The sequence below is a fragment of the Phoxinus phoxinus genome, assembly GCF_949152265.1.
Source record: "Phoxinus phoxinus genome assembly, chromosome: 10".
Taxonomy (NCBI): domain Eukaryota; kingdom Metazoa; phylum Chordata; class Actinopteri; order Cypriniformes; family Leuciscidae; genus Phoxinus; species Phoxinus phoxinus.
The window spans coordinates 591,306-617,500 of NC_136885.1; the positions used below are offsets into that span (position 1 = coordinate 591,306).

Consider the following 26,195-nt stretch of genomic DNA (forward strand, 5'->3'; position numbering starts at 1 on the left):
ATGTTTCTTCATAGTTTTCTTAGATTTTTATAATGTACATTAGGGTTTTATGTTACATTTAATGTTGTTAAATTAATGTTTATTGCATTTTAAAATTTTCATGTGTTACCATGGTGTTTAATGTTTGTGTGAATGAGACTGTGCAGCTTCTATATATTAGTATTAACTTCTTCTTTGTGGAAGAGCTGCTTGTGATGAGCTTTGATTGATCATGTGACTCTCATCACTGCTGCTATTGGTGGTTATCAGTGTATTACAAAGGTACAGAACAGGTATTAATACTTCAATAGGATGGTAAAATCATTTAACATTATATCAGATAATAAAATATGGTTTATTAATGTGAATTTAGAGTTAAATCTGTAAAACCAATAATGTAGCTACAGTATTTTTGTTCTTGTAAAGTTCTGGCAACCACAGCTGCCGTTTTTTTACCGTAGAAATCATGGTTTAATTTTTTCCTGGTGACCATTGTCAGAATCACTATATTAACCTTGGAAGATATATTTACTTAAGATATTAAGATGTTATAAATATTATACTTTGTTATACTTATACATTACAAATTTAACCATTGCTTTTAGTGAAATGTATCAAAAAAATGTGAGATTAATGATTTATTACAAAAACACCTGCCAATGGGTTATGAAATATTATAAAAAGAAAGCCCACACACACCTGTGAAGACACCCATAGGGCACGTGTACACGTAAAATATGGAGTGTCCATAAGTCCATATATTCATAAGCAAATCATATCTATTCAAACCACAAAAAATACAGGTAATTACTGTACTTAACTTTGTGAAAAATCCCAGTACAACACACATGTAAAGGAGTGTTGCAGACAACATTTATTAGATTAAAAGGCCAGCATTACCAGGGCTGTGTTAAAGTGCTCTTCGCTAACTTCCCTCTGTCTCGCTCGCACGGGTGTACGTCACTGCTGGCGTTGCACGAGTGCACTACTGGCAGAAAGAACCCTTGACGTGTGTTTAAATGGAGCGCCCTAACCCTTGACCACTGAATCTGCTATGGAGCCGATTCACTATTTACAGTTTTTTTTTCTTTATAAATTTGTTTTACACACCATTCTATTGGTTGAGATAAAATTTAGAGATCAATATTAGGGGCTGTTTATTCAAAACAGATTTGTAACTAAAAACGTTTTTAAAAATTTGGCGTTTTGTCCGTTCATTTACAAAACAACGGCGCTTTAAGTGCCTGAAAACACAAACTTCTGAAAACGGCTTTCAAATTGCACTTTTTTAAAAACGATCTCCGTGTAAACAACAAAAACGTGAATCTCTCAAAGCGATGACGTCATTAACAATGCGTATTACATGTTCAGTCTATAGTGTTTCATCGCCATCTACTGGCCTACCGCGTTTTTAGTTGTTTTCGTTGATCTGTGTGAATGGATAACCCAGCAAACACATTTACGTTGTGGCAACGTCTCTGGCACGTTGCATTTCTGCTATGGCAACGTCACTGTCTACGTGCTCGCAACATTGTAACAACATAGAATTGTAAGACGCGACAGGACTGTAGCAACGTTGTTACACGACATTCAGCAACTGAGAGACGACGTTCTGACAATTTTTTTATATGCTGATAGATATGCCTATAGATATCCCCCATTTAGCATTTTGTTAATTATATACTTTTTAAATATTGTTTATCCTTATTATTATTTAATGGGGCTATCAGTAAATTAGCCTTTAATCAACACCTGCAAGTGTACACTTTGAAGAGTAAAAATGACAGAAGGTTTCGTTAATTCAACTTTATTAAAACTGCATATGATAATCAAATTGTACTTCCAAAAGTCATACATTTGAAAAAAAAAAAAAAAAGAAATAAACGAATATACAAATTTATTTTAAGGTCAAGTACGTTGTTCCAACGTTCTGTGTTTGCTGGGAATGGTGTCGTCTGTACGTGGAAAACTTAAAGGAAAAACGTCTCAGTTTTGAGCATATCGTGTAAGCGTACCCTTAGTGGTGTCAGAATTATGTTTTGTTCTTTGTTTGTCTCTGTTCCTTCCTTGCCTATTGACCTAGTTTCCATGTATGTGTGAGTTTGATTCAGTTCACCTGTTGTTCATTAATTAACTCATTAGTTCCCTCATGTGCTTGTGTGTACTGTATATATCTCTGTTGTGTTCAGTTCTTTGTCAGGTCTCGTCAATGTAAAGGGGTTGTTTTCTTGTCTGCATGTGTTTCTATGATCTATGATTTGTTGAATTTTTGGATTAATGACTTTGTGTGAAACTCCTGCGTTGTATGCTTTGTACAGCCATCATTCTGGGAAAAGTGGTAATTATTAGTCTGTTTTTGTTAAAGGGGGGGTAAAATACTTAGTTTCAGTCAATCTCATGTTAATCTTGAGAACCTATAGAGTAATAGTGCGTCCTTCATATCTCCAAAAAGTCTTTAGTTTCATCATATTTATAAAATAAAAATACAGCTTTCCGATTCTATCCGGAAAAAGCCGAGGACCTTGATTCTGGGCGTGGGCGGAGCTATAGAGTCAAGCGGGAGCGCGTGATACCGTTGTACTTACATGAATGGGGTGTTTTATCACTGGGACCGCGCCAGGTTTTAATTGCAACCGGTTTGCAAATCCAGCGACGGCCTGGGCCTTGTTAATAAAACATTCGTCACTGAAATGACCAGAACACAAAACCGCACTTGCCACACTCCTTTGCTGTCCCGGAAATACAAACTGCATCCACTGTTCCAGTAACACGGGGTTCTTTGGGAAGCTGAACAAGGTAAACTTCCCTCCCTCACATCCCAAAACACACTTTTTTGGAGACATTCTTGACATCAACCATTCCTATTTAGCGCTGCTGGTGATGATTTCCGGTAGTAGCGCGTCGATAAGCGCGGTCTTTCTCTCCTCTGGTCGACGTGTGCGTGAACGCGCTTTTCCGAGAGCAATGCTCATATAAGGAGTTCCACTCTGGTCTACGTCATTAGATCTACGATAGAAAAAAAACAGCCGAAACGTGTTGCAACCCGGAAGTATGATTTTTAGCACAGAAATTCTCTGTTATTCGTTCAAAATAACTTTTCAAACTTTGGCCATTATTAGCATGAGAATCCATCTCTTTAACACTGTAAACAACTCTGAATACATGAAACACCATTGTACCCCCCCTTTAAATTAGACAGATCAATGTAAATAATGGCAAAACAATCATGGGCCATTCCAGTTATGTATGTCACAGAGCTGCAGATGGCAACAGTTTAAAATGATGTTATTAAATCATGTATAATTCAAAGTCAGAGGATTTCTTAATTATTCGTATAGAGCCTGATTGAATTAGTTTACCCCTAAAATTAAACGTAATAACTATCAAACTTGTAATAACATGTTGTTATGATTTTTTTCCTGTTTAATTCCTGTTTAATTTTGTTTCCATAGTTACCCTTGCTAGTCTCCATAGTGATTCATTACCCACGCCTGTTTCTTGTCAAGCCTATTGTTATCCCGTGTACATATACCTCTGTGTTTCAGCTTTTATTTGTTGCTCATTGTCTTTACATGTGTTTTTGTGAAGTTATTGCATTTCTGTTCCCCGTTGGTTTATTATTATCTTCTTTCCAGTTTGGATTTTTGTTTCTTGTTTGGATTATCTTTGATTGTGTGTTTGATCATCTCCTCTACTGTAACAGAACGACGACTGATTTCAGGATTCCCCCATTCAAATACATAGGGCATGATCGTGGATGCCCAAAATACCTGGAGGCGAGTCAAGTATGGCCGCCAAGTGAACAGACTTTCCTTGAAAAGGAGATTAACGTGAATCACCACTCGCATACCAACTCCCACGACCACACCACAAGGGTCAACACAAGCTCCGTGGTTCTGGACTGTGCACCGCCGTTATAGCAACATCCGAGGCGGTTGTTAGCGCATCAAAGGTTGCTGATCCACAGATGATGTCGTGGCAGTCTTACTCTCAAGCCCAGTGATCGAAGCACTCTCAAGATCATGGGACCCAAGTCCAGTGGTCTCAGTACTACCAAGTCCAGTGACCCAAGTCCAGTGTTCTCGAGTCCAGTGGTCTCAGCATTTCCAAGTCCAGTGTTCTCAAGTCCAGTGTTCTCAGCACTACCTCCAGTGTTCTCAGCACTTCCAAGTCCAGTGTTCTCAGCACTACCAAGTCCAGTGGTCTCAGCACTTCCAAGTCCAGTGTTCTCAAGTCCAGTGGTCTCAGCATTTCCAAGTCCAGTGTTCTCAAGTCCAGTGGTCTCAGCACTTCCAAGTCCAGTGTTCTCAAGTCCAGTGGTCTCAGCATTTCCAAGTCCAGTGTTCTCAAGTCCAGTGGTCTCAGCACTTCCAAGTCCAGTGTTCTCAGCACTACCAAGTCCAGTGGTCTCAGCACTTCCAAGTCCAGTGTTCTCAAGTCCAGTGGTCTCAGCATTTCCAAGTCCAGTGTTCTCAAGTCCAGTGGTCTCAGCACTTCCAAGTCCAGTGTTCTCAAGTCCAGTGTTCTCAAGTCCAGTGGTCTCAGCATTTCCAAGTCCAGTGTTCTCAAGTCCAGTGGTCTCAGCACTTCCAAGTCCAGTGTTCTCAAGTCCAGTGTTCTCAAGTCCAGTGTTCTCAGCACTGCCAAGTCCAGTGTTCTCAAGTCCAGTGTTCTCAGCATTTCCAAGTCCAGTGTTCTCAAGTCCAGTGTTCTCAGCACTACCAAGTCCAGTGTTCTCAAGTCCAGTGGTCTCAGCACTTCCAAGTCCAGTGTTCTCAAGTCCAGTGGTCTCAGCATTTCCAAGTCCAGTGTTCTCAAGTCCAGTGTTCTCAGCACTACCAAGTCCAGTGGTCTCAGCATTTCCAAGTCCAGTGTTCTCAAGTCCAGTGGTCTCAGCACTACCAAGTCCAGTGTTCTCAAGTCCAGTGTTCTCAGCACTACCAAGTCCAGTGTTCTCAAGTCCAGTGGTCTCAGCATTTCCAAGTCCAGTGTTCTCAAGTCCAGTGTTCTCAGCACTACCAAGTCCAGTGTTCTCAAGTCCAGTGGTCTCAGCATTTCCAAGTCCAGTGTTCTCAAGCCCAGTGTTCTCAGCACTACCAAGTCCAGTGTTCTCAAGTCCAGTGTTCTCAGCACTACCAAGTCCAGTGTTCTCAAGTCCAGTGTTCTCAGCACTACCAAGTCCAGTGGTCTCAGCACTTCCAAGTCCAGTGTTCTCAAGTCCAGTGTTCTCAGCACTACCAAGTCCAGTGGTCTCAGCACTTCCAAGTCCAGTGGTCTCAAGTCCAGTGGTCTCAGCATTTCCATGTCCAGTGGTCTCAAGTCCAGTGGTCTCAGCATTTCCAAGTCCAGTGTTCTCAAGTCCAGTGTTCTCAGCACTACCAAGTCCAGTGGTCTCAGCACTTCCAAGTCCAGTGTTCTCAAGTCCAGTGGTCTCAGCATTTCCAAGTCCAGTGTTCTCAAGTCCAGTGGTCTCAGCACTACCAAGTCCAGTGTTCTCAAGTCCAGTGTTCTCAGCACTACCAAGTCCAGTGGTCTCAGCATTTCCAAGTCCAGTGTTCTCAAGTCCAGTATTCTCAGCACTACCAAGTCCAGTGTTCTCAAGTCCAGTGTTCTCAGCACTACCAAGTCCAGTGGTCTCAGCATTTCCAAGTCCAGTGTTCTCAAGTCCAGTGTTCTCAGCACTACCAAGTCCAGTGGTCTCAGCACTTCCAAGTCCAGTGTTCTCAAGTCCAGTGGTCTCAGCATTTCCAAGTCCAGTGTTCTCAAGTCCAGTGTTCTCAGCACTACCAAGTCCAGTGTTCTCAAGTCCAGTGGTCTCAGCATTTCCAAGTCCAGTGTTCTCAAGCCCAGTGTTCTCAGCACTACCAAGTCCAGTGTTCTCAAGTCCAGTGTTCTCAGCACTACCAAGTCCAGTGTTCTCAAGTCCAGTGTTCTCAGCACTACCAAGTCCAGTGGTCTCAGCATTTCCAAGTCCAGTGTTCTCAAGTCCAGTGGTCTCAGCATTTCCAAGTCCAGTGTTCTCAAGTCCAGTGTTCTCAGCACTACCAAGTCCAGTGGTCTCAGCACTTCCAAGTCCAGTGGTCTCAAGTCCAGTGGTCTCAGCATTTCCAAGTCCAGTGGTCTCAAGTCCAGTGGTCTCAGCATTTCCAAGTCCAGTGTTCTCAAGTCCAGTGTTCTCAGCACTACCAAGTCCAGTGGTCTCAGCACTTCCAAGTCCAGTGTTCTCAGCACTTCCAAGTCCAGTGTTCTCAAGTCCAGTGGTCTCAGCATTTCCAAGTCCAGTGTTCTCAAGCCCAGTGTTCTCAGCACTACCAAGTCCAGTGTTCTCAAGTCCAGTGTTCTCAGCACTACCAAGTCCAGTGTTCTCAAGTCCAGTGTTCTCAGCACTACCAAGTCCAGTGGTCTCAGCATTTCCAAGTCCAGTGTTCTCAAGTCCAGTGGTCTCAGCATTTCCAAGTCCAGTGTTCTCAAGCCCAGTGTTCTCAGCACTACCAAGTCCAGTGTTCTCAAGTCCAGTGTTCTCAGCACTACCAAGTCCAGTGTTCTCAAGTCCAGTGTTCTCAGCACTACCAAGTCCAGTGGTCTCAGCATTTCCAAGTCCAGTGTTCTCAAGTCCAGTGGTCTCAGCATTTCCAAGTCCAGTGTTCTCAAGTCCAGTGTTCTCAGCACTACCAAGTCCAGTGGTCTCAGCACTTCCAAGTCCAGTGGTCTCAAGTCCAGTGGTCTCAGCATTTCCAAGTCCAGTGGTCTCAAGTCCAGTGGTCTCAGCATTTCCAAGTCCAGTGTTCTCAAGTCCAGTGTTCTCAGCACTACCAAGTCCAGTGGTCCCAGCACTTCCAAATCCAGTGGTCTCAGCACTTCCAAATCCAGTGGTTTCAGCACTTCCAAGTCCAGTGGTCTCAAGTCCAGTGGTCTCAGCACTTCCAAGTCCAGTGGTCTCAGCACTTCCAAGTCCAGTGGTCTCAGCACTTCCAAGTCCAGTGGTCTCAGCACTTCCAAGTCCAGTGGTCTCAAGTCCAGTGGTCTCAGCACTTCCAAGTCCAGTGTTCTCAAGTCCAGTGGTCTCAGCACTTCCAAGTCCAGTGTTCTCAAGTCCAGTGGTCTCAGCACTTCCAAGTCCAGTGGTCTCAGCACTTCCAAGTCCAGTGTTCTCAAGTCCAGTGGTCTCAGCACTTCCAAGTCCAGTGGTCTCAGCACTTCCAAGTCCAGTGTTCTCAGCACTTCCAAGTCCAGTGGTCTCAGCACTTCCAAGTCCAGTGGTCTCAGCACTTCCAAGTCCAGTGGTCTCAAGTCCAGTGGTCTCAGCACTTCCAAGTCCAGTGTTCTCAAGTCCAGTGGTCTCAGCACTTCCAAGTCCAGTGTTCTCAAGTCCAGTGGTCTCAGCACTTCCAAGTCCAGTGGTCTCAGCACTTCCAAGTTCCCGGATTTCCTTTCACCGTCGGCTGCACTTCCTGTGATGGCAAACCCCATCTTGTGTGTTTGGGCTGCACACACTTCTCCTGCTCCTGCTCCATCCCCTACAGTTCTTCCCCGGCCACTCCATTCTCGTGTGAACTCTCTGTGATCCCTGTCACAACAAGAATTAATCATGAAAATGAACACTTCCATTAAAAGGTTTGGGTCTGTAAAAGTCTCAAAGATCAAAAATACAGTAAAAACAGTAATATTGTACATTATTATTATTATTATTATTATAGAATAGCTGTTTTCTTTATGAATATATTGTAAATTGTAATTTATTCCTGTGATCAAAGCTGAATTTTCAGCATCATTACTCCAGTCTTCAGTGTCACACGATCTTACATAAATCTGATCATTTTGATTGAATATGTCGATTAGCATATTTTCTAAAGAATACGTATATTTGGCAACATGTTTCAAAGAATAGCATTTATTTGTTAAATGTCTTTGCTGTCAATTTTGATTCATTTAATGCATCCTTGTTGAATAAAAGTATTAATTCCTTCCAAAAAGAAAACCCCTCACTGATCTCAAATAGTTTAGGACATGAGGTATTACAGCGAACACCACTGGAAGCGAGTCAGCGAGGAAGGTAATTGTATGTGGCATGGTCTGATGTGCCTTCAGTTTACAGCTTATTTTTGTGCTGCTTTTGTTTTGTTTTCCCTTGTAAACGTTTTGTCAGAGATTTACACAAATATTGGACATTCCAGTATTTGTTTAGTATTTGTTGAGATTGTTATTCCTGCCATAATAACAAACAATTATAACAAAGAATATCATTGTTAACATCATCATCATATTCCTTTATTTTCAGCTAAACAGGGGAAATTGAGCAAGCTCTGTTTGACTGTTTAAAGAGGTTGCGTGTGGTGTGTCTGTGGCTGTGTGCAGATGAAGAGAACCAGCTGTGAATGACTCAAGAGATCGTCCTCTCCCTCCCGTTGCCCATGTTCCACTGGCTGTAGAGCGGCTGGAGTTTATTTACAGCCGTTTATTTTCCACCATGCCAGAAAAGATGCTGCATTATCACAATTATTCCCTCTTTTTTGGAGGTTTGTACAGAAATGAACCAAAGTGCTAAAATGAAGAAAAAGAAGCTTTTGGTAAGCATGGTGTTTAATTCTGTTGGACCTTTTTTAAGATATTAAAGTAGCTAATAAGACCTGTGTAAAACAGTTTGTTTATCCCAAAGTTTTCCCGCAGCCTGCCGGATCCAGGCCGTATCCACATCTGAGGAAGGACCTTCGCCTGGACCCGATGACACCGCAGCGCTGAAGTGTCCACTAGCCTCTCCCTATGGAGGATCCCTTTACCATCTACAGATAAAGCATTGTCGGGATAATTTCGGTTTCGCATATCTACCCCGAAATGATAAAATTCTGTATCAAAATTTTAAGGCCAGACAAGTAGTTTGTTAAGGCTTGGTTTGTAGAGAATTACAAACATGCGCACATATATTCAAACACACATAACTATAGAATTAATTCTTGATGCGCACGTGAGCGCCATCAGTGTTTCTCACAGGTTCAGTGTAAAGTCTGTGTAGAGAGAACGGTGTCGTCTTAGCGGCCGCTAATTTAATAACTAATGATCGTTGCGACGGAAGTGAATCAATCAAAACTAACTTTAGCTGGAAAATAACATTATTCAAGAACCGCTATAAAGACAAAACAATCTGTTACCTTAAATTATACGTTTATCTTTACTATTATTCTATTAATCTACATTGTTAAAAGCGCTATATAAATGAAGATGACTTGACTTGACTTAAAACAGTCTTGACACAGGTGAAAACAACGAGTGCTGATGAGTCCAGAGAGTTATGGGATATGTAGTTTGTGAGGGAATGGCAATAGTTTGTTGAGGACTGCCCTCTGGTGGCTCTCAAGGGCACTCCAGCTGGTGATCGTAACAATAGCATATCATCAAAACTGCCTAACGTTACCGAATGAAATATCCAACCCACAAAGATATTTAGGACTGTTTGAATCGCTGTTCTGAATCCGATCTGGACCAAGTCCTTGACAAAATTTGTGATTTTCTCAGCTTTTTGTTAAAAAATGTTGTTTGTTCGAAAGCAGAGGCTCTATTTTTTTCTTTGAACATATTGTATATTCAGATATTAATACAACAAAATATTCTAGGGGCCATGAAAGTTTTGTAAAATTGATCAAAAGTGCTGGCTGGAAACTTTAGCACGGTCTGGCAGAATTATTGCGGACACATTTGGAGGATCCTCACACGCGTGGCGTTTGCACATGTTGTGATAAACAGTGACGAATGTGGAATGAAGGTGGCGTCAGATGAAGAAGCTGTTGTGGAAGATTATGGTGTGGAGGCATTGGGTTTGGCTGACATTTCGTGCAGCACATCAGAATCATCAGCAAGAGTTAATTCCAGTTATTACTCCGCTTCGACTGGTGCATGTTGGGAACGGGATGGACAGAGTGTGGCAGAGGGAACACAAACTGCACATTACGCCAGTGCTGACTCCAGACGTCTCACGGAGCGAGCGCAGGGAACACACGGTACCGGCCTCATTCATAAAACTTTATGTGTGTTTAATGCCAAAGGTGTGCAGGTGTGCAGACGGCTGATGGCAGCGGATTGCTGAATTTAAGCTTCTGAGCCTTAGGAAGGAGACGCCAGTCGAGTTCCAGTGATTATAGAGAACCGGCCCCGAGGAGAACTGGTCCCTGAATGAGCCGGATGGAGTTTGGGCCCCTGTCGCCGCTTTGCTTGCTTAGTTGGGGTTTAAAAAGTCACGAATTCCCTGCCAGTGTTTTCTAAAAAAGTTGCCAGCACCAGCATTGTTCATCATAAAAAACTAAACTTCTACAGTTAACTTTCTAATGGTCAGACTGGTAAGACTGGTCACCCCACGGTCATCGGGTTTGATTCTCATTGACTGAGGTGCCGGTGCCCTTGATCAAGGCTAACCCCCTATCCTTCTGTGTGTGTGTGTGTGTGTGTGTTCACTTCTCACTACTCCTAATTTGTGTGCACTAACTTGGATATATCAAAATATATCAAAAAGAAAGGAATACATCAAAAGAAAGAATGGAGGTTTTAACAGCAACAAAACATTTTATTCTAGCTACATGCATTTTTGATTTTTGATTTTCTTCAATGCATGATAGTCTCAGCGTGTTTGTCTATCAACTTCTTTTTTCAAGTCGTTTCTAGTTTGGAGTGGCCAATGACATTTAGGGAATGTCTTCCTCGTTGCACACACCTCATTACTGTAGACACTGCAGCGCACATGACCAGAGGAGTCCCAGAGTGAGGCAGTGTGAGGGTCAGAGTTCCTCCGAGACGTCTGCTTCTACATGCCCACACCTTGCAGAGCTCCTTTCGTCCCGATCTACGGGCGCACATGTGCACACGGCTTCTGGTCACGCAGTGTCGGCCCGCACACCCTGGCAAGTCTTGCAAGCCTACCAAGCACAGGTTATGAGAGACTTGGTCTCGCTGCTCGCTGGTGATGCGTTTGAGTTGATCTTCTCTTCATTGTCCCAGCACAGCGGCTTGTAGCGGAGTGGGTTTGAGCTCGGCTCCCCTCAGACGGAAGACCTTGTTCACTGCCATCTCTTTAGAGAAGGAGATCCAGAGCCTCGTGTGCCAGCTCGGCGCAAGTTCCCATTCAGTGGAGGACCATGGACCACTGAAATGTTCCCTTCTCTCCCCAGTTTGCTCTCTTTATGATGACGGATCACACTATAAACGGTGGTTGTCGTCCGGTTCAGATGGGCACATCAGAGTTTCAAGTTCCTACAGAAGTTTCTGTGCAGAAAAGCCCCTTATAATTCAAGAAATGTATTCTGGTTTGGAAAAAGCAATAGAAGAGGTTCCTCTTCTCCAGACAGAGTTTCACAGCCTCTATTTTATAATGCACAAGACGGACAGCAAGAATTTTATAGAAATAAAACAACCCTTCAGAAAAATTGACACAAAGTATAAAATGTCACAAATGCCAGACGATTAGGTGTTTTCTTCACTTCGCTTCGTGGCGTATATTCGGAGTGAGGCTTCCAATATTCACATCATGATTTATCTTATCGATTGTGTGCAGATGATCATGATCAGGCATTTTCCTTCTGACTGAACGTTTCACAGATGTCTGCAGCATTACCCTTTTTATTTTATGCTTATAAATCAAGAATAAAGCATGTATAGCTGTATTTATAAACTGCTTATTAATGTCTATTAATGCTTTATAAATGATGAATTAGTGTTTACTAATGCTGAACTGATGATTAATAGCGTGCAGTTATCATGGCTCTACACATGTTGGTCACACACTGACTCGATTATGGCACTTGGTTTATCAGTCAGTGACATTATCATAGATGATTTCTTGGTAGCTGATAATAATCACATTATTTTTGCTATTGCCGCTTCTGGTCATCTGAAGAAAGTCTGTCCTATGAAGAGATGTGTTTGTGTGATAAGTTCAGAGACACATGTGGACTTCAGTGTGACCTATGGAAACACACCAGTGTGTAGAAGTTTAAATATATATATTTATGTGTTAATATATATAATATAACACTATTATATGTTAGTGTTTGATCACACATGAGTGAGGTATTGTTGCTGTGGGTATACTTGTTCCTTTAGGATTTTTAACATTGTTGTTTTATTGTGTGCTTTATGAATAAATAGTAATTGGAAGCGTTCGGGAACTGGGGTTATGTATAACATAGATGTTTTCTTGACAACTTTACAACTGTAAGTCTGGATGTGTGCATGAGAAATGGTGTACACCGTCTCTGAATCTGCGGTGTGCACACGCGAGCGCTGATCTTCGTCTGATTCCCGCTGTAATGTACAATTCAAATCCATTATAATCCAATTGTATTTCTCTCCCCTGGCAGCCGTCCTTGGTGACTGAGTACATCATCTCAAATTACATTTGTGTGAAATTAAATTATACAAGCATCAATATACATACATACTACAGATCAGTAAATGGGCTTAATTTATTGGACAGGCGGTCGTAATCGCACTGGAGTGTGTGGAATGGAGATATTGAGTTGTGTCCTCTGGATCTGTTCTGGTTTTGGACGGTGACTCCACAGAAGTCATGAAGAGCCTGATCACTCGGCTGCGCTGTATTTTCACATCTTTATTGTGAAAAGACACTTTCTTTTGGAGTGTGAGGTTAATAATAAAAAAATGATATGCTTCAGTAGAGCAGATAAACTGTGTCAAACACAGCTGGGCCGGCAGGCCTGCATCCGGCCACCACAGAGCTAAATTGATGGTTGTTGCAATGGAGAGGACATGAAAAGCTGCCCCTTTTTCTGTACTGTATGACATGAATAGAGTTCTAGGTGTCGCCTATGTTCCCGCTGCATCCCCCGCCGCTCGCACCGCAGCGAGAGTGACAGCTGGAGGAGAGCGCACAGATGTAAAACACGGACTTCCAGAGCTGCGAGGAGCGATACACTCGAGTATCATTCGCTGAGCTAGTGTTTCGAAGCAGACGTGTGTGTCTGGGCCTCATGAGCATCTCTGTCTGAACACACACTTGGCACAGAGAAAAGATGCCATATTTACCATGTTATGTTACTGAAGGGCTTTCACAGTTTTCAGAGAGATCAGAGTGGATGGAATAAACCTGTAAACTTGTTCCTGTGTGATCTCTGTTTAACTCGGCTTTCACCACCTCTATAGAGATATCGGAGATCAGCAGGGTCAACGGCAGTCATCTCTGTCATCATATATTTACAGAGCTATTCTAATCTATGTAGATGTAATCATCAATGTCCATCAGAGAGTTCTGCGCTGAGGCGAGTGCGGGCCGAGAGCTGTGGGGACGGACTGAGTGTTCATGTGTTCATGAGGCCTCGAGTCTCACGGAGAATAATTGGAGGAGTGACGACAGTGAAGGACAAGAGAGGACCGAGCCTGGACTATTTTTGTCGTGTTTATATGCGGCAGTTGTCAAAAAAGCTTGTTCAATCGCACTACTTGAAAAAATATAAATTTCATTGCATTAACCAGGCTTGCATTTTAACGCATTGTATTTTTAGGGCTTGCATTTTAACGGACTGAAATTCAACATGGTTGTTTATTAAAGTCCCCCTGTGGGGAAAATCCAGCTTTTAATGTTGTTTATGTGTCTATGTGGAGTTATAAATCTGCTTTAAGACAAGCCATCTCACGGAGAATAAAAGGAGGAGTGACACAGTGAAGGACAAGAGAGGACCGAGCCTGGACTGTTTATGTCGTGTGTTGTTATGTTTATATGCGGCAGTTGTCCGTGAGGGGATGCCGCTTCACTTTCATTTTCCCGCCTCCTTCTTCCCTGAGGCTTTAACATTGTTACAAAGTGCATTACATTACATTTATATGGAAGTAAAATAATGCCAAACGTATTTGAAACAGAATAGCTTGTTCAATTGCACTACTTAAAAAAAAAAAAAAAACATTTCATTGCATTAACCAGGCTTGCATTTTAACGGACTGAAATTCAACATGGTTGTTTATTAAAGTCCCCTGTGGTGTAAATCCAGCTGTTAATGTAGTTTATGTGTCTATGTGGAGTTATTAATCTGCTTTAACACACACATGTGTAAGTTCATAAGTGGACAGCATTGTTGAGTATTTTCTGCTTAAAACTGCAGTGAACCAAAGACAGTCTCAAACACACGGTGTGAAATCGCTGGTGTTTCTGACGTCACACAATACCTTGACCAATCAGATCAACGTGTGATCGTCCACCAGTGGATCTCTGAGTGAGTGAGTGAGTGGAGGCAGGGCTCATTTGCATATTCATAGAACTGCGCATACTAAATGAGGCAAGGGTGTCGAGTTACATTCAAGATACTTTAAGGCATGAAGAATTGTTTACGTTTAAATATGTAATTTTGCTGATCAAAGATGAGTTTTAAGGGATAAAATTATTGACTACTTTAAGCTGTGAATATTTCAATTCAAAACATTTCGCGCACATTTTCATTAATAAAAATGTAATAATCCACATTCACCTGTTAGATTTCATTTCCAAAATATCCATTATGTTTAAAAATACAATCTATAATATTCGACAGGCCATTTTCAGTCCATTTTATTTCGCGCTTCCACAAATTCAGTGGTTCAAATTAGACAGAAAATGTAACATTTCACATCCGGGAACTGCAGGAACAGCGGTAGATTACCAATTCATAATCTCCATCTGCTGTTAGGCGACCTCACCAGCAGGGGGCGCAAGCGTGTGCTGACGAAGACCAGAGCAACAGTTACTAGAGAGAGTAATTCATTCATAAAAACGGATTTAAAGAAATGGAGTGGTAAGTGTGTGTGTGTGTGTGTGTGTGTGTGTGTGTGTGTGTGTGTGTGTGTGTGTGTGTGTGTGTGTGTGTGTGGCATGTATCTCATTAGTGCGATACATGCCACTGCTCAGAAGGGACATGTTAGGAACAGACATGTTTGGGTATGGGTGGATGGATGTGTGGATGAATAGATGAAATTATGCAGTCTGAGTTTCAGTGGCAGGTCAGTGTGATTGAGCATCACGGCACCAATGACTCAAATTACCACAGCAGATTCCCTTGCTGCCAATAAATGCTGCAGCAACTGCTTAGCCAGCCCAACTAATCATGTGCGTTTGTCAATGCGTTTGAGAGGAGGGATCATTGTCACTTACATGAACCATCACAGTCCTGACTGCTCCCTGTGTGAAAGATAGATGGCCTATAGATTTTGTTTACAGTTAACAATCATTTATATAGCCAATATCAATACTGTTTTCTTCCCATTTCTCCCACGTGTGCATTCTCCCCTCACTTACAGAGATGGCTTTGAGTAGGCCTATATACACATTTATCATAGTAGTTTTTGTTGTTCATGTTATTCTTACTTAACTGTGGCATCAAGAAAAACTCGTAATGATCCACATTAATGTTCCACATAAAATTCTGTTTATGTTGGTCGAATAGAGTTGAACATTGTTGGGGACGCATGTCACGTTACAAGCTACTCATAATTACAATTTAAACTACAATCAAGGTATTCTAAGTTGCAAACAACATCCGCTCCTCTCACAAGTTCAGTATGGAGTACTGCAAGGCTCAGTACTAGGACCGCTGCCGTTCACTCTGTACATGCGGCCCTTGGGAGATATCATTAGGAAGCATGTTAGTTGTTACTCTTAACGCATTATAGTCCTTCACGTCTACTGCGATCTCAAAACTCCGGCCAGTTAATAATACCTAGAATATCAGAATCGACTGCTGGCGGTAGATCCTTTTCCTATTTAGCACCAAAACTCTGGAACAGTCTTCCTAACATTGTCCGGGAAGCAGAAAACACATCTCTTTAACCTAGCATACACAATGCACATTATTCACAAATCAGTTAAATGATTATTAGGCTGTATAGATTAGGTCAATCTTGATGTACTCGTTACTCATAAGAAGAATGGCATCTACGCTAATGTTAGTCTGTTTATCCTGAGGTTTGCTGTAGTCATCCGGATCCGGGCCGGATCCAGATCAGGTGGAGGACCTGCTTCTAGACACGACCACACGCTCTATATTAATGTAAAGAATTATTATTATTATGTAGTCCACAGAGACGTGTTGACTAGACTCTCTCCTGCGAAGGTCTCGTCACTGGCACTGGTCCTCAGCAGAGACACGAGAGCCACAGTGCCACAGTGTGTGTTCATGGATGAGCTCAATAATACACAGATGGTAGTCACAGCAATCTTAATGACGAAAGGAGCCAAAATGAAATGATAGTTCATTAGCAAGGAGATACAATTTGGAGGTCAGATTGTAATGGTAACCTTTCACTGTGCAAATTGAAAATTAACCTTTGGGCACTGCGTCATTCACAGCTGAGGCGGCGGACCCCGAGAGCCAGCGTTTATTTTCCTCGCAGACAATGTGAAGATCGGGGAAACTCATGATAATTACAAATAATCATTATTATTACCACAGAGATCTCTGCACTCATCGCTGCATTACGGAATCATATGAGAATAAAACAGTAAATAAATAAAAGGCTGAGCAGTTTATTTAGTAATAAGGCTGGTATAAATGCATGATTATAAAGTGTTGGTTTACTAGGAATTATTTCATGCCCGATGTTCCTTTTGACAAAGCCCTGTAATGTGTGTAATGTGTGTCATGTGTGTCATGTGTGTCATGTGTGTAATGTGTGTACTGTGTGTCATGTTTAGGAGCTGTTGTAAAACTAGCACAGTGATGTGGCCATAAGCAGACCCGCGTTAGAGGCACAATATGGCAGATTTATGGATTAAAATGGCCAAAAAACACTAGAACAGGTTTATATATTTTGTTGACTTGTGTACTTACATTATCCCAAAATGTTTCCAACAATGTTTAAATCCAGAGAAATCAGCCATTTCAACCAGTGTAACAGTTTACTTCTGTATTTAATTCTGTTTCCCAGTTAACTGGTGCCGTGACTCATGTTTTCAGGCCATAGAGGGTTTCACAAAACGGATATAAATCCGATCAGTATTCAAAGTAATTTATCAACTAAATCGTCACAGAGACTCGAGATAAAACGGCGTCTTTTCAGTTTCGAGTAGCCTAGTTGTATAATTTCTTCCGATATGGCCTCTGTACTAGGAGGCGTGGCCTCTGTAACCAGGAGGCATGGCCTCTGTAACCGGGAGGCGTGGCCTCTGTAACCGGTAGGCGTGGCCTCTGTAACCGGGGGGCGTGGCCTATGTAACCAGGAGGCGTGGCCTCTGTAACCGGGAGGCGTGGCCTCGTAGGGCAGCGAAGGAAGTGCATTCTGGGAGTTGTTGTCTTTCATCCACATGAGCCAATAGTATATTTTCTGGCTTGTCTCAGTCTAGAAGGCACCAACTACTAAAATTATTTCACATTTCTACACAAATGACCCAATTTAAATACACATTCATCTTTCCAGCGGTGAACCTTTAAGCCCCACTAAAGCCACAAAAACATTATAAAGAACCATAAAGTTTTCATGCACTATATTATAAGTGTTCTGAAGCCGTTCTATAGTATAATGTGAGCTAGAAATGAGGTTGTTAAATTGAAGTCCGCGTAAACTCTTCCCGCCGCTGCGGCCGTCAGTCATTCTCCATCCAGCGCTGGATGACGACAGTCAACACGATTAAACTCTCCAGGATGATTCACTGCTTCTATATTATACGTGATCTGTAGATGAGTCTATGGTTCTGCATTATTGCTGTACCTTAATCATGTTACTCTCTACTGGTATCGGGTAAGTCCTGAGAAACTCCGTCATGCTCGAACATAACCCCGCAGAGCCGAGCTCACGTCCCTGGAGCTCACAGCGTTTGCTGGTTAAAAAGTCAGATTTTGGTCTGGATCTGTCATGAACACTGAACATGAGCAAGGCCACTCCACTACTGAGGAGCGCTCACCCTCGTCCTCGACCTCAGCATGTGCATGTGTATATCGGTTCTGGTGCGTACAGTTCCTGTTGATAGTTTACACAGATCACAATCCCTCAGTTGTCATTACATGGATGAAAAATAATGATGACAACTAATGCGGTGGAGTTTGTTTTTACACACTTGAGAATTGGACATTCTGCACATCCGTGGGAAGGATAGCTTCACTCTGATGCTTTATCTTTGCATTTGAGTGGAGTAACTGTAGTCTACTGTATGAGGAGAGACCATCGAATGCCTATGATTAACTAAGGGTGAGGGGGTTACGTGCGCATGGAGGAAATGTTCCGTGTGTGATTCATTTATTTTAGCCAGTAGGTGGAGACGTGAGCAGGGATTTCCCCGATCCGGTGGAGGGACGTCATGATGGATTTCTCTATTTAAACTGTGATGGCGTTGATGGCGGCCTCTCGTAACCCCACGAGACAACAAAGATGCTTTAATATAGTGAGTGTTTGTATTAGACAGATGAGCAACTATTTGGATGCATTTATCGACAGAAAATGGTTCATTGTAGAGATGCACCGATTACAATTTTCCAGGCCGATTCCGATTTCCGATTTGTCATGACCTGCCGATACCGATTAAACATTTTCTAACCCTTTACAGCACACACAATCTTTCCTTTAATAGAACATAGAGCATTTTTGAACAGATAATCGCTATAAAATAGAACTATATGAATTACTCCTGGTGTGGGAAATTAAAAGTTAATTAAAATTAAACTAAAAGAAAGCTTATACTGTATATTCTGACTAGTTTACTCTGTTTTTTATTTTATTTTTATAAAACACCATATACTTTTACCAAAACTGAATAATAAAAACAAGTTTAAATGAATACATTTTCTATAAATATTTTTGAGTCTTCATTTTCTTTTCTGACACAGCGACTCCAGTCCTTGTTAAACACACTAGACATGCTAATTCTGTGCATTTTGGGCACGTTTTGTGTGAAATCATATTTATTTTGTCCATCAAAAGTGTGCTTTCACTTTAATAGAGCGTGAGCCGCTGCTCGCGGTGTGAAGTGCACTCTCTGCATTAGACCGGCATAACCCACTCAAGGGGTTGTTTTGTAACGCCAGACGACGTATTTTTTTACGTCTACCGCACGTCTAATGTTGACCTCCGTATAAGGGTTATTTATAGTCCAAATGTGGTCGTTTGTGGACGTCTTTTCAACATCAAATTTAGACTAATTTTAGACGTCATTGTTATACAACTTCTATAACTGTAGTCCCATGTTTCAAAGGGTGGAGGACATGTTTTCTGTACCATGTATTTACGTTCATGCATTCGGCAGACGCTTTTATCCAAACTTACATTGCATTACACATTCACATTCCTATCAGTTCTGGCTTCCCCTGGGGATCGAACCCATGATCTTGCGTTGCAGGCGCCGGCGCGCTACTGTTTGAGCGACAGGAAAACTGTATTAGTTGTACAGCAGTTTTATATTCGCACACGAAATATTCACCTTTATTGACTCCCACAATTCCACGCTCATTCACGCCGGCATCAAGCTACACCTGTGTTAATGTTTTGAATTAGCGACCTCTAGTGGCAAAACGTACATACTGTGCCTTTAATGCTTACTTTCCCTTATTCAGTATTTTTTAATATAAATATGAAATACATCTCTGAGTAAATATCCCTCTGTTGTACTGATGGAGGGTAAAGGCATCTCCTTTTGTTCATCTCTATGTGGTCAAGCTCAAATATGAGGCTTTATATGAGTTCATCTGATCACCAGCTCGTCATCGTATTCACGTGCTTTGTTGTCGAATAATTACATTAAAGAGTGAATAGTGACTAGCAAGAAGTGTCAGAATGCCAGTCTGTCATCAAACCCGTTGCAATGCTTTGGCAACGAGATAGATACAAAATTAACAGAAATGTTGATGTTCTGACTTTTAAATGATTTGTTACTGTTTATTACACATTGTCACATTAATCATAATTGAAATGCACTTTGTTTTATTGACCACAATATTATTGTTGCTGCACAGTTAATCCTCAAGTTTCTCATCTCACTCGAGCCTAAACTCGCACAGTCACGTGATTCCGGCGGGGCCGCGCGCCTGCCAGTTCACCACCAGGTGGCGGTATTACTGACCTGATCTCGGGCCAGCTTTTGTGATGTAAGTTTATTTGTGTGTATAACATAAAAATGAGAATGTTTTTATTTGTTAATGTTAATATTTAACTTCTGATTGGTGAAGTTTGCCAAGCCCAGTCTAATAACACACAAAATATGCACTACACATTAATACAAGAACACATTTTACAGGTTACAGTTTACAGTTTACCTACACTGAAAACATTTGCAGCAAAGGTGTGTTTGTGTCGAGTCCCGCTGCAGTTGCACCGTGTGGCCAGCAGATGTCGCCAGCCTGTTGTGTTGGGAAGCGTCGTGTCTCGCGGTGGGGATTTCGGGCGCAGCGATTGGCGCACGTGATCGGAATCACTCGCTTCGAGGTTCCCATCTCCTCCTTCAATCAGAAGGCCTGGCTGCGCTCGAGCCTCTGTGACGTAACAGCTAGCAGACTACGGTGCGCCGTTTGTGACCAAGAGCAGAACGCGCGAAGTGAGAGAATACGAGCGACATTTCAGGTAATGACATTCAAACAGAACTTTTATTGACAACGCGAACCCATGTCTGATATTTAGAAGCATGATATATGGATGTTAACTCGGTTCCCCTCGCTTAGCAGCGTGTAATGTGAGGGATTTGACCGTCGCATTTGATGCGCTTTTGGGGCCTCCGTGCCGCCGTCGTTTTCAGTACTCACGCGAAGACCCGCCTTTCCCGTGTTTCCATTGGACGAGCGCAGGAAACTGGCCTTCTGACTGGACGAAACTGACGCCAGTCAGCAACAGTCACGGTAACAGGAAGTAAAAATGAAACTGTTTCTTGTCAGAGAGCAAATATAAACAGAGCCAAAAGAACGAATTAAAGTTTAATATTAGTAATTAACGCTTTTCCACCGTTTTCACGAAGCAAACTTTTTTGAGCTAAGCAGAACACGTACATGTGAAACTCTTAATAACGACACTATTGCGCGCACGCGCTAGTCGTATAGCACATAGTGAATGATAATAACTGCAGTTTTACAACAAGTTTCTGTTGTATTCTCAATATTTTGTATTCATTTCTGTTGTATTAATTATGTGGAGTGCTTATGTATGAAGCGGTTTATAGCTTATTATAAGAGAAGCTATATTAAAGAGACTGGATTCGAATAACTTACTAAACACAACGTTACAATATGAAAAAATAGTTACACTTTAAAGTATTTCTGCTTTAAATGTTTAGGATGTGTATCTAACTGTGTGCTTACACCGAGTGCCTGTATGAATTCAGATGATGAAGATTAAAAGCAGTGTTCAAGCAGCTTCAGTGATGGTTGTGTTTTACAGTCATTTAATTTAAAAGATCAACAGAGTTCATTTGAGGAGCTCATTTATGTGTTGTGTAATTATTTATAGGGGTGTCACAATAAATCGCAATACAAAAATACATCAACGTATCGTGGATAGTGACTATGTATTGTGGATGATTTACCCAAAAATGAAAATTACCGTGTAAGAAGTTTTTTGTGTGTCAGAACTACATTAAACTACAATATATAATGTTGTATATAATGTATAATAATGCAATGGGGGAATATTTATGGCTCCTGATAATGCCAAATGTCTTGATATTAGTAAAAAGTGGCCTACTTAAAAAAAAAATGATATATATATATATATAGTCGATGAAAGAGCGCAAGCATTTTTGTCTACAATAATTCAGTATTTCAGCTTCAGAATCATGAACATGTTTATTCTGGTGTCTCTATTGTCCTGCATTGGGTTTCCAGCACCAAGACTATTCATTTACACACAATGTAAAACCAAATTAAGCATTTTAATCAAAAGTACATTTTTAGTTCATCTTTTATAATAAATCTTCGAGTATCGCAATAATATCGTATCGTGAGTTCAGTATCGTGATATGTATCGAATCTTGACATGAGGGTATCATTACAAACCTAATTATTTATTATTTATTATATTCAGGGTGCACATTTGTGTTCTTGCTTTCCCTGGGAGTCGAGCCGTGACCTTGGCGTTGCGGACGCTGGGAGTCGAGCCGTGACCTTGGCGTTGCGGACGCTGGGAGTCGAGCCGTGACCTTGGCGTTGCGGGCGCCGGCGCTCTGCTGTGTGAGCTACAGGGAAGCTTAGCTATGGACGAACACGTGATGCGCATGTGCGCGCCGTCTGCGTTTGCGTTTCTGAGGTTTGCGCAGAGAAAACGGATAATCGCACCTTCAACTTTCAGGGATTGTGTTCTCGAGACACAGGCACTGTTGTGCGGATGGCGGAGCGCGTTAAGGGTTTTCTGTTGGAACGGTGTCGTGTTAGCGGCCACTGAGTTAATCACTAATGATCTTCACAACTTCACTGCTATGCTAATTTCTATTATCACTGTATGGCTGCTTTAAAACAATACTGTTAAAAGCGCTGTATAAATGAAGCTGACTTGACTTGACCAATAACAGTCAAATATCACAGTTCTCTGTAGCAATTTTGGTACCAACCACTGTTGCTACTATATTGTTTTAATATCTAACTATAGTTTAACTATTTGAAAATAAAATACGGTAGTTTGAAATATTGTTTAGTTAAGTAAGCATTCCGTTAAAAAAATCAAATGAAAAGTTAGTAATCAATTCAAGTCACCTTTATTTATATAGGCTAGCACTTTTTACAGCAGAGTGTTTCAAAGCAGCTTTACAGAGATAACAGGAAAATAAAGCAAATAAGTGTGTTTCCAGAAGAGAATAGCGTCACAGTCCAGCTTCAGTAAGGTCAGTGATGCTTAATGTTTGTTGTACAAAAGTTATTAATTTAGTTCATTTATATAAAGCCGCTCTGGAGAAAACGATGTCGTCGTCCAGCTCAGTTCTCATATAATGCTGTCAGTGCAGCAGATCAATAATATTGCTGAAGATTGAGTGTTGAATATGAACTAAGCAAGCCAAAGGCGACAGTGGCAAGGAACCAAAACTCCATCAGGGACAGAATGGAGGAAAAGTTGTGTTCTTTTTTAATAAGAGGTTTAATAATAGTCAGCTTAAATGTTTTTGTAATAAATATTAAACAAAGAAACACAGGTAACAGAGCAAGTTGCAGAACAAACATACTTTCAGATTCAATCCAGCATGAGACGGCTGATTCTCTTCTCAGCGCTCACTGGCGTTCACGAATCCCCATGACACACTTGGTCAAACGGATCGTCTAAAATCAGGAATTGTGTAGTGTGATCCCGGCATAAGATTAAGACTACTTGTATCGGCCTTTATAAATTAGTATTGTTACACCAGTACACAGTATATTTCAACTTTGACTATATTAAAATAGTCAGTGTAATAATTTTTAATAAGGATTATTGTCATTATTTTATTTACATTTAATAATTTTCACAGCACTGTTTTCACAGAAAGGTCCATGGATCCCTCACATGAAGCCTGGTGATTATTGCATGTGAACCGACAGCAACATGGACAATCCCAAACGCAAGTTAAGATCTGGAAAGGAGGCTTTGAAGGACAAGGGCCAATCTAAGGAAAAGCCCAATGCTACTGGCTCAGGAGATGTTTCATCAGCACACACAGCGCCTGGTGATTCAGGACCTGTTGTAGAGGACAGTGAGCGTGAGGACCGGTCTGAAGAACATGGCTCTCCACAAACAACCGAGGCTTTGGTGTGTTCACTTTGCAACTTTGTTGCAAAAACTCAAACTTCACTGAAAATCCACTCGACGAGGAAACACTCTCATAAAGGAGGCGAACAGAGCGACACAAGGTTGAGTTCTTCGCAAAACACACCCCAGCTACAAGAAAGTGATGCTTCTGCATCTCCGTCAGAGGAAGACACACAGACCGAGAGCAAACACACACTCAAGGCTGACGGAAGAGCCAGTCCCACTCAGATCCTGCTGGAAATAGTTGAGCCCACCTCATGTAGATCCGGGAAGGATGAGGAAGACACGAACCAGACCTGTGCAGATGGCCAGGATACACGAGCAGGCTGCAGTTTGGATTCGGACACTAAAGTGAAAAGCAATAAAAATGGTGGAATTGATGGACGTTCAAAGCCTAATACTTGTGTAGAGGAATTCACAGACGCACACAGTCCAGAAAAGCGTATTAAAAGGCAACATAACAGCAAGTGTGATCATGAGAAGCACAGACGAAAGATGTTGGAGAATCAGGATTCATTAGAGGCAGAGGAGACTGAAGGCCGGTCACAGACTCCGGAATCTCGGACTGGAGGCCGGTCACAGCATCAGTGCGGCCGATGCGACTTTACAGCCAACAGCTCAGTCATGTTAGCGCAGCACATTAAGACGGTCCACCCGCCGGAGTACCGCTTCCACTGCCGGCTCTGCCATTACTACACCAGCACCACTGAGGCCATGCAGAGCCACCTGTGCGAGGAAGCCCACCTACAGCTGGCCGACCAGAACCACACCAGCGCACTGTTCGAAGACTGTGTGGAGAAGATCCTGGTGATCCTGTCCGATCAAAGAGAGCCTGAAGATCAGGAGGAGGAACAGCCGCGGAAAGCCCCCTCTCATAAACGCAAGCGCGGTAGACCAAAGACATCCAGCGAGACCGTCTGTAGACACTGTGGACTTGTCGCGTCCAACGCCACCAACCTCAGCGTCCACATCCGCCGCAGGCACAGCCGGCTCTACAGCTTTGTCTGCAAGCTCTGCAGCTACTACTGCGTTACCAAAGGAGACATGGACCGCCACTGCGAGACCAAGAAGCACCTCAACAAGATACAAGCCGCCGGAGGTGACGACAGTGGAGTAGTTCTGCTGGACTCCGAGCAGCCCGCTCAAGCTAAGACAACAGAGATAGCACACACAGTAGCAGAGATCGAGATGACGATTGAGGACGATGACGCAGATCAGGCCAGTGTGCCGCGCAAGAGAAGCAAGCCTGATCTGGGTAACGTCTGCGCTCAATGTGGCTTCCCTGCTCACTCCGCGGCGTCTCTCGCTCTCCACGTGCGACGCAAGCACACCAAAGACTTCGAGTTTGTGTGTCTGGCGTGCAGCTACTACACCGTGACCCGCAGAGAGATGTTCAGGCACATGGCCACCGAGAAACACAAGCAGAAGCGAGAGAGTTACCTGAAGAGACCGAAGCGAAGCTCCAAGCCAGAGACGGTCAGTGGATCGGAGGAGATCCAGGACATGACTGAAGATGCAGAGCCTTCGATAGAGACACCTGACGATCAGGATGGAGAAAAACAATCTGCTGTGAAGAAAAAGGCCATAGACAAGGAAGAATCCCCAACTGATCCAACGGAAGAATCCCCAACTGATCCAACGGAAGAATCCCCAACTGATCCAACGGAAGAATCCCCAACTGATCCAACGGAAGAATCCCCAACTGATCCAACGGAAGAATCCCCAACTGATCCAACGGAAGAATCCCCAACTGATCCAACGGAAGAATCCCCAACTGATCCAACGGAAGAATCCCCGACTGATCCAACGGAAGAATCCCCGACTGATCCAACGGAAGAATGTCCAACGGAAGAATCCCCAACTGATCCAACGGAAGAATCCCCAACTGATCCAACGGAAGTATCCCCAACTGATCCAACGGAAGAATCCCCAACTGATCCAACGGAAGAATGTTCAACGGAAGAATCCCCAACTGATCCAACGGAAGAATGTTCAACGGAAGAATCCCCAACTGATCCAACGGAAAAATCCCCAACTGATCCAATGGAAAAATCGCCTGATCCAATGGAAGAATCCCCAACTGATCCAACGGAAGAATCCCCAACTGATCCAACGGAAGAATCCCCGACTGATCCAACGGAAGAATCCCCGACTGATCCAACGGAAGAATCCCCGACTGATCCAACGACTGATCCAACGGAAGAATCCCCGACTGATCCAACAACTGATCCAACGGAAGAATCCCCGACTGATCCAACAACTGATCCAACGAAATCAAACGAGATCCAGTCGATGGAGAAAGACTCAACGCTGGAGGATATGGATGAGGAAAACATGTGTTACGAGGATGAAACTGCAGACTTGGGAGATGACAGTGAGAAACACCTTAGAGGAGCACAGTTTGACTCTTGCATCTTTCCTTTAAAAACACTAGCAGAGCACAAGATCTCACATGATGGAGAACAAACGACAGGCGCTTCCGCGAGGAAGCCGAAAACTGCCGAGACGAAGCCGGCCAAACCGACTCCCCGCATCCGCTGTGAAGACTGTGGGTTTCTAGCCGATGGCTT

The 26,195-nt window shown here is 42.6% G+C and overlaps 1 protein-coding gene across 2 annotated transcripts in view; it reads left to right on the plus strand.

The window, feature by feature from the left end:
- The first annotated feature begins 20,347 nt into the window (after positions 1–20,347).
- znf407 (zinc finger protein 407) overlaps positions 20,348–26,195 on the plus strand; it is a 22,936-nt gene continuing 17,088 nt past the window's right edge. The window contains exons 1-3 of one of the 2 annotated variants that reach the window (XM_079624705.1): positions 20,354–20,487; positions 20,586–20,759; positions 23,362–26,195. The exon at positions 23,362–26,195 is cut by the window's right edge and continues 410 nt beyond it. In XM_079624705.1, coding sequence (XP_079480831.1) covers positions 23,422–26,195 — 2,774 coding nt within the window. In that variant the 5' untranslated portion in view covers positions 20,354–20,487; positions 20,586–20,759; positions 23,362–23,421. Of the gene's footprint in view, positions 20,488–20,585; positions 20,760–23,361 lie in introns of both variants that reach the window. The other variant, XM_079624704.1, reaches the window with a different exon arrangement.